Source organism: Rhagoletis zephyria, unplaced genomic scaffold (assembly GCF_001687245.7).
Source record: "Rhagoletis zephyria isolate East Lansing unplaced genomic scaffold, Rhagoletis_zephyria_1.1 Rzeph_scaffold_01711, whole genome shotgun sequence".
Classification (NCBI taxonomy): domain Eukaryota; kingdom Metazoa; phylum Arthropoda; class Insecta; order Diptera; family Tephritidae; genus Rhagoletis; species Rhagoletis zephyria.
In genome coordinates this window covers 13,559-22,236 of record NW_016158795.1, presented here as the reverse complement: position 1 = coordinate 22,236, position 8,678 = coordinate 13,559, and the positions used below count along the sequence as shown (strand labels likewise).

The window sequence follows — 8,678 nt, the reverse complement described above, 5'->3', positions numbered from 1 at the left end:
ACTTTTAGATGCAGTAGACAGAGTAAAGAACGATAGTTGGAGTATTGACAGCAAGAGCAAATTTTTCCCGTATAGATTTGAACTGTGTACCTTAGGAAACATTCTATTGAGAGGAGCTAAGATTGTCATACCGGCTGCTTTGAGACCCAGGGTGTTGGAATTAGCACACGAAGGGCATCCGGGGGAAACTGTGATGAAGCGAAGAGTCCGTTCGAAGTTATGGTGGCCCTTGGTTGACAGAGATGTCGAAAGATTTGTGAAATGTTGCCGTGAATGTTTATTAGTATCAAGACCAAATCAGCCAGCTCCAATGAACAGGCGTGCTCTTCCAGAAGGACCTTGGCTATGTTTAGCGATGGATTTGTTGGGACCGTTGCCAACCCATGAGTATATATTTGTCGTGATCGATTATTATTCACGATACTATGAGCTGAAATTTCTTAAAAAGATAACGTCAACGGTAATAATTGATATTTTAGATGAAATGTTTTCTAGATTGGGTTATCCTAAATCTATTACTGCTGATAATGGGCGGCAGTTTGTGAGTGATGAATTTAAAAGGTTTTGTGTTGTGAATGCTATTGAGCTTATGACTTCCCCACCATATTGGCCACAAGCGAATGGCGAAGTGGAGAATATGAATCGTTCGATCCTTAAACGATTACAGATCGCTCATTCGCAAGGAGCAGACTACAAAAAGGAGATACAGAAGTTCATTTTGATGTATAATGTCACTCCTCATGGTACTACGGGAAAAGCTCCATCTAAATTATTGTTTAATAGATTGATACGTGATAAAATACCATCCGTTCACGATATTAAAGAGGATGTATTGGATTCGGAGGTTAGAGATCTGGACATTTTGAATAAAGAAAAAGGAAGGGAAAGAGGGGATAAAGATCGCGGAGCGAAATCAAAGTTGGAGATAAGGTTCTTCTTCGGAATGTATTGTTTCCGAATAAGCTGACAACTAATTTTGATGCTGCGGAGTATGAGGTGGTTGGCCGAAATGGAAACGATGTTACAATTCGGGGCAATGGCAAAGTTTTTCGGCGAAATGTAAGTCATGTAAAGAGGATTCCCACTCCCGACGGATTACTTTCAGAGCATTCGGGATCAGGTGTTGAATCTTTAACCTCTACGACAACTAGGGATGGGCAAGACGAACGGCGACAAAATGGTAATCCAAAATTGACCTTGAAGCTGAAAAATATTGGAGGGATGTGGAGATCTAGCAGCCCAGAATAAAAATATCTTTTGTGTTTTGTCAACTGTTTGAAAAGATTGTTTCATTACATTTTTATCGTTAAAACGTATAAGTATTTTTCTATGTAAAATTATAAATTGATTGAATAAAACTCTTTTATATAACTGCTATTTAAAGGAAAACTACAAACGTGGGTTGTTACACTATATTTTTATCATGGTTTTATCTACAAAATCTAAACGCCTTGTCGACGGCGACATGTTTTTTTTGAACTCGGCAGCGTGCCGTGTCATCACCAAAATAATTATATACTAAGAGTACGTGTTCAAATAAATTGGCAGCTGTGGTCCGTAGCCCGTCGTTTCCTATGTGTTTCAAGTTTGATAAAAATACATGGTACAATAATTACAATTATTACCCTGCCAGCATTTTAGATTGCGGAAGTTAAGAAGAAGAACTGTTCCACCTAGACGTCACGTCTTTATGAAGCGAAAGCGGTACAGCGATTAGGAACTATTTCGATAGGAATAAGAGTAACTTGTGCGATAAAGTTGGAAGTGTTAAAGATGATTCTTGGGTTGGTTAAATTTTTGATAAAATGTTATGAGAAATTTGGGATACCTTTGAGCAGGATGAAAATGGCGTAACTGCGGCTGTCGGCTCAGATTTCTAGCTCAAACGCACCAATTTATGAAATTCATAAACATTTTAAGAAACTGTTCCAAAACTTCATTGTGAAAGTCAATTAAATAACGCATCTGTTAAAATTAAAAAATATCGTTATTTGTTATTCGAATATGATAATGGTGAAACTATAAATAAAAATAATAACAATAATAATAATGGTTCAATTCCCCATGGAATATGATACTGAACGCTAATTGAAAAATCAAAAAGAATTCAGGAAATAAAAAATANCATATACTGAACGCTAATTGAAAAATCAAAAAGAATTCAGGAAATAAAAAATATGTACAAATGTATAATTTTACTTGAGTGAACTTCCAATATTTGCTTTGTTAATTTTCAAAACTGCAAAGAGTCAAAATCGTCCGGAAGATAGAAAAGCGACAGAAATATTTTTTTTGATGTGAAATGAGTAACTATCGCTTTGATAACTTCCAATCATGATACAAAAATAGGAAGGTAGAACCGCTGAGAGGAATTTTTCGAATTCTTGACGTTTGCAACCAATTTAATTTTGAAATTTTACATACAAACTCACACACACATTCTCATTTCCAATCTCAAACAACAACAACTGCGAACAATTCCCTTTTTTTACTCTCAATTTTATATGATTTTAAAATGTTGGCAAACTTCAAAAAAAATCATGGCCGACGAATTGAGAGAACGGTTTTACCTTACTATGTTTTTATCATGCTTCCAATAGTGACGAGGAAGTGACATCGTAGCGATAGGCCATAAAATGCTCTTCCATTTGCCGGCAGGGTAACCATCGTACAGTTTCATAACGTCGCTTAGGCAATTTCGTAAGCGCAATTTTGACGATTTTTAGTTATAGATGCAGTTATATATTTTGAAATAAGGTCTTTCGATTGGTGTTATCAGTTTTTAGATATCTCCTTTAGTTTCCAAGATATTGACTAAAATTTTTTCGATAATTTTATTAGTGATGCAGTCATATTAAACTAATCAATATCTTAAAAATGGCGTTCTCCATTTTTGGATATCTCCTTTAGTTTCCGAGATATTGAGTAAAAGGTTTCGTTAATTTAGTTACATTTTGATCACATTTTGTCGTATTTCATACCATATCGCTGCCAAATTGTGGACAAATGACGCTTACGACAAAATGTTACTAAAGAAACTCCTTCATATACTCAAAACTAATTAACAGTAAACATTAAAAATTAAATAATTTAAGAATTTTTTGAACTAGTAAAATTTTCAAAGACTTTGGAGAAAATCTATCTTAGTGTTTTTGAGAAATTGCATTCTAAACTTCAATCGCGATTTCCCATAACCTGCCGAAATTAACATACGACAATCTTTTATTATTATTATTATTATTATACAGAAAGAAAGTGATCAATCACTGACTTACAATAAATAAGGAGCGCTAGTTGCATAGACCTTCGGCTCTCTAGAAAAAACTTATTAATATTAATTCAATATACTTAACCTATACATAATACATTTTTAAATCAGTTTATTTAAATTCGTTAATCTAACAAATTTTGCGACTGTTTGTATGTTTCTTGTCTCCACATCTTTTAAGTAGTTCGACGGGGTATTAATACCGAAAACTTCTTTCCTGATTATGTTAAAGGATGGGCATTCGTCAATAAGATGAATTACTGTGAGGTTATTTGAATTGCAATATGGACACTGCGGTTTATTTGTTCCTTTTAGAATGTGGCTATGCGTGATGATTGAGTGACCAATTCGCAGCCGAGTAAAGAGTCTTAAATCTTTACAGGATACGTTCAGTGGAAAACTTGGTTTATTTCCATCTAGGTTGTAATTAGAATAGTGATGTCTGAAGTTGGTCCAATTCTGTATCTTAGTATTTGTTATTTGCCTTTGGATTAGTAGGAGTACGTCACTATTTAGTACAGCCTGGCAAGTAATTAGTGGTTCGTTAGTGGCAAGTTTTGCTCTCTGGTCAGCCGCTTCGTTGCCGGCAATGCCAACATGGCCTGGGACCCACATAATTTTTATCGTTTCCTTTCGTTCTGACAACATGGAGCGTATTGACAAAGCAAGGGCGTTTTTATTCTTCACATTAGTCAACATGTTAATTGCGGAAAGACTATCGGTGCAGATAATAAACTTCTTGTTTGTGATCAATGCAATTTTAACCGCTTGACGTATCGCTTCTACTTCAGCTGTGTAAACTGAGCAAAAAGGATAGAGTAGACCCGCACGCAAGGTATTTTTGTTTTCGTCGACAACTGCAAATGCTGTATGAAAAATGGTTTTCGACGCGTCCGTGTATAAAAAATTCCAACCTTTGTTTTTAAGGTCTGTATTGAGTTCGCAAAAAATACTACGAAAAACTAGTGGTGAAGTATTCGTTTTGTGATAGGCCATGAGCTCGGAACAAATAAAACTGTTGAGGCATTGCCAAGGCGGCGGTGTTTTGAATACTGGAGTCTTTGGTGTAATTGTAAGGCCTAGTGCCTTCGCCAAAGAAATACATCTGGCGATTGTGGACTTACGTTTTAGTGGTCTCTTTCTTAAAATTTCTGAAGCTACCAATTTGTTGAGCGTGCGATTATTGCCGTTAAGTATTTTAGGAATTAGCCTCAGTGTGTTATGAGTTACTCGTTCTTGTATGGACGGAAGTCCAGCTTCCATTAAAATGCATTTCAGTGGTGAAGTAGGGAAGGCCCGTATGCTTCTCCGAGCTGCTGCGTGGTATGCTGGTGTTATTAATTTAAGCTGACTTTTTGAGCAGTGCCCATAGATTGTTAGGCCATAGTCCACTTTTGACAGGATAAGTGCTTTCGTTATGTTTATAAGCGTTGTTGGGTGTACAAAGCAGTGCTTCGACGATAGGTACTTAACAATATTAAGGCGAGTTATTAGGTTTTTTTTAATATAAGTACAATGATCTTTGTAAGTCAGTTTTTTATCGAAAATAATACCTAAGATTCTTAAGCTATCGCAGTTCGCAATATTAACATTGTTGATACTTAAATTAAGCGGTTGACAAGCATGTTTATTACAAAGGTGTAACATTTTACATTTTTCATAAGAAAGAGATGCTCCCGAATTCTGTGACCAAACGGAAATGTCTGTAAGGATTTGATTAAAATCCGTATGTACTTGTGATAACTCTTTACATTTAGTGAACAAAATGACATCATCGGCATAGATTACATAGGATATTCTTTTGTAATTATTAAGTATGTTGTTAATTTCATCAAAAGCAACTATAAATAGAACTACCGAGAGCGGAGAGCCCTGAGGTATGCCGTTTTGAAGCTTGTGTGTTTTAGAATATTTATTGTTAACTTTTGCGGAGAAAGTTCTATTTGTCAAAAAATTCTTTACGAAATTATAAATTCTAGAACCAATTTTCCATCTAGCAAGTTGCCTCAAAACTACGTGAATGCCGATCCTGTCGTAGGCTTTTTCGAAGTCTAGACTAAGGGAAAAGACGTGATTTTTTGTTGCGATGGCATTGGAAACGAAATTTTCGAACGATAAGAGGGCATCAATTGTACTATGACTTTCTTTAAATGCGTATTGATTGGGACTTGTACACCCTTTAGTAACTACGAACCACATTATCCGTTTTGCGACGATTCGCTCTAGTACCTTGCTCAAGCAAGGCAGAAGGGATATCGGCCTATACCCGGAAGTCATTGTGGAGGGGCCATTTGTTTTAGGGACTGGAACCACTATGGCATGTTTCCACATGTGCGGAAATATACCGTGTTCGAAAATGTCGTTATATAAGTCAATAACCCTTTCTTTTACTTGACACGGTAAATTTTTTAGCATTGGATATGATATTCTGTCCCTGCCGGGTGTTTTACCAGACATCGCGGAAATTGTGGAGTCGTACTCAAATGTGGTAAACGGACATTCAATCCTGTTGCTAAGAGTAAGTTTGGTGGTGTTAATGTACTCATTGCTGATGGTATTATATTTTTTTGAAATAAACTCTTGGTTGAAGTTGGAGTCTTCCGAATACTCCGCCCAGATAGTCGCGAAATGGTTGGCCATTTCTTCTGGCGCGTAGATAGGGCCCTGGTTGGTATCTAAAAACTGTATGGTGGGGGGTTTGTTAGAGCCGGTTAGAGTTCTGATGTCGGACCAGACCTTTTTTGGATTTGAGGTAGGGTTTATCGACGCTGTTATTGACTCCAGGCTTTTCCGTTTAGCTTCCTTCATGTTCTTTTTGAAAATCGCGTTCGCTCTTTTGTAGTTAATAAGATTATATACAGACCGATTTCTCCGGTAGGTATACCAAAGCCTCTTTTTTTCGTCTCGCAGGCTGCTCAGGCTTGCGGACCAGTATGGAACTACTTTCTTGAGTTGTTTGCTTTGAGTTTGTGGCATTGAAAAGTGTGCAGCGGTACGGATAGCTTTCTGGAGTAAACTAGCTTCTTTATTAACATTGTTCGACTTTGGGGCCTGAGTGATCATTGAGAGGACCACTGTTTTAAATTTGGACCAGTTTGCATTCTCTGTTTTAAATTTTGGCTTCGGTTTGCCGGGGTTTGAGATGGCGGATGTAAGTTTTGTAACCAGAGGGAAGTGGTCACTACCGTGCAGGCAGTCCAGTGTGGAACACGAAAGCTTTGGGGCAATACTCGCTGAGCATAAAGCTATGTCTACATGCGTGAATGACTGGTGTGTGGAGAAATGCGTGGGTGCATTATCGTTGAGGACAATAAAATTGTCTGTGAGGATAAGATCTTCTAACACTCTCCCTCGCTGATTTGTTACCCCGGAGCCCCAGAAGGGGCTCCAGGCGTTAAAGTCTCCAGTTATAATCAGGTTTGTTTTAAAATTTTTAATAATATTTTGTAGGTCTTTTAATTCAAAAGTTTGTTGTGGTGGGATGTATGTGCATAAGACTGTGATAATAAATCCTAAGTTAATTTCGATAGCAATAGTTGATATATCTGATTGCACCTGAATTTGTTTATGTGGGATATCTTTCCTTACAAGGACGGCAACGCCTTGTTTACCGGATGTGTTTTGAGGTAAGTTAAAGAAATAATGATTATACGAATTTGAAATGGTTGTAGTTTTGTTATGAGGTAAGTGGGTTTCCTGTAATGATATAAGTGACGGGGAATGTTCTTTTATGAGAAGTTGAAGTTCGTGCGAATTATTAATAAGTCCTTTGATATTCCATTGCAACAAAGTGAAAGTCATCTCAGTGGAGGACAAAAGACAGACAAAAAGAAGGGAAAAGAAATCTTTTTTTTTTTTTTAGGAAATATCTACATCTGAGTCTAGTGATGTAGATTGTGAAGTGAAATAATCGTTATTTTTCAAAAGCTGCTTGGTAAGGCTAGTAAATGGCGAGAAACTTAAAGATGGGGTTGGTTGTGCCGGGCTAGCTTCGTTGCTCGCGGTTGCTGACGATGGAAAACTCTTAGTGGTGACAGAGGTGTTTGTGTTGTTGCATATGGACTCCGATAGTTCGTTTTCTGTGACTATAGGTTTAGGAGTTTTAATGACGAATTTGTTGCTTACTTTTGGAGTAATATGTGGAGTGGGTAACGTATTCTCTATGTGGTTTGTTTTTAATGTTGTTGATTGCATGTTATCAGTGGGGGTAAGAGAGGTTGATTGTACATTGAGGGGTACATTGGCTGCGTTACTGACAACGCCAGCAAAAGATGATGGGGATGAGGTTTGGGGTAGCTGTGCTATGTATTTATTTTTAGCTTGCTTCAGTGTGCATTTTTGCTGAATTTTAATTTTCAGAATTTCCTTTTGTTGTATGAACTTGGTGCATTTGTTAGAATTGGAGGGATGTTCGTCCTGACAATTTGCGCACTTAGTACGTATGCATGCGCTGTTGCTATGTGGAGGGAAGCTACAGTTGACACAAATAGGATCGTTTTTGCAGTACTTTGCAGTGTGTCCCAACAATTGGCACATTTTGCAACGCATGGGATTTGGGATGTATTCCCTTACTTGAGCCTTATGCCATGACACATTGATTGACTGAGGCAAGTTGTAAAGGTCGAAAGTTAGTAGGACAACACCACTATTTTCCGATTTATTATCACGTTTTTTAAATTTGTAAACGGACACTACGCCTTGCTGTTCTAAGTTCTTCACAATTTCTTCTTCTGAGACGTGGTTGAGGTATGGGGCGTATATAGTTCCTTTTACAAAATTCAAGTTATCGTGATACTTACACGTGATTTCGCAAAGTCCTGCCAACTGTTTGGCGGATATAAATTTTTGTGCTGCTGTTTTGTTTTCGACGAGAAGTAGAAGATTACCATCACGAAGCTCCGATACGCTGATGATATCTTTGCTAATGATGTGTAACGATCTTTCAACTGCGAAGCATGAAAAGTTAGTCAAGCGTTTATTCTCGTCTTTAGAGGAAACAACAATATATTTTGGGTCAGACTTTGTCGAAACCAGGTTAGGTAGATTTGGGAATTCGGATAGTTTTTTCCGCTTTTTGACTGATGGGGGACTAGGAGCTAATAAAGCAAACCTGTTGTCCCCAAGGTTAGAGGCCCTACGGGCCATTATAGCTGGGAATTCGCACCTGCAGCAAATTAAGAAAAAAAAACACCTGCACGTGTAAGTGAAAAAAGACACGAGGTATTTGTTTGTTTGTTTTTGTATTTCACTGACGGGCTATGGAATAGCAGAAAAAGGGAAACACAGAAAAACAACCGTTCGCACCGAGAGCTAGTCGACGACTGCGACAATCTTTTATCCAGGCGACGATAAGTAAAACACTATCAGCTGGTTGCCAAAAAATGCCTACAGCTGTGATCACCTGTTTTTT

At 37.5% G+C, this 8,678-nt stretch overlaps 1 protein-coding gene across 1 annotated transcript; it reads right to left on the bottom strand.

Annotated features, from left to right (window-relative positions):
- Positions 1-7,126: 7,126 nt before the first annotated feature.
- On the bottom strand, positions 7,127-7,804 carry LOC108364924 (nucleic-acid-binding protein from mobile element jockey-like). Its single transcript, XM_017618810.1, has one exon. It carries the CDS (start codon positions 7,802-7,804, stop codon positions 7,127-7,129), a length of 678 nt encoding a protein of 225 aa, XP_017474299.1.
- Between the last annotated feature and the right edge of the window lie 874 nt (positions 7,805-8,678).

What these genes read in the sequence shown, in the direction of transcription:
- LOC108364924 (XM_017618810.1), bottom strand. Translation starts at nt 7,804, where the DNA reads ATGTGCCAATTGTTGGGACACACTGCAAAGTACTGCAAAAACGATCCT.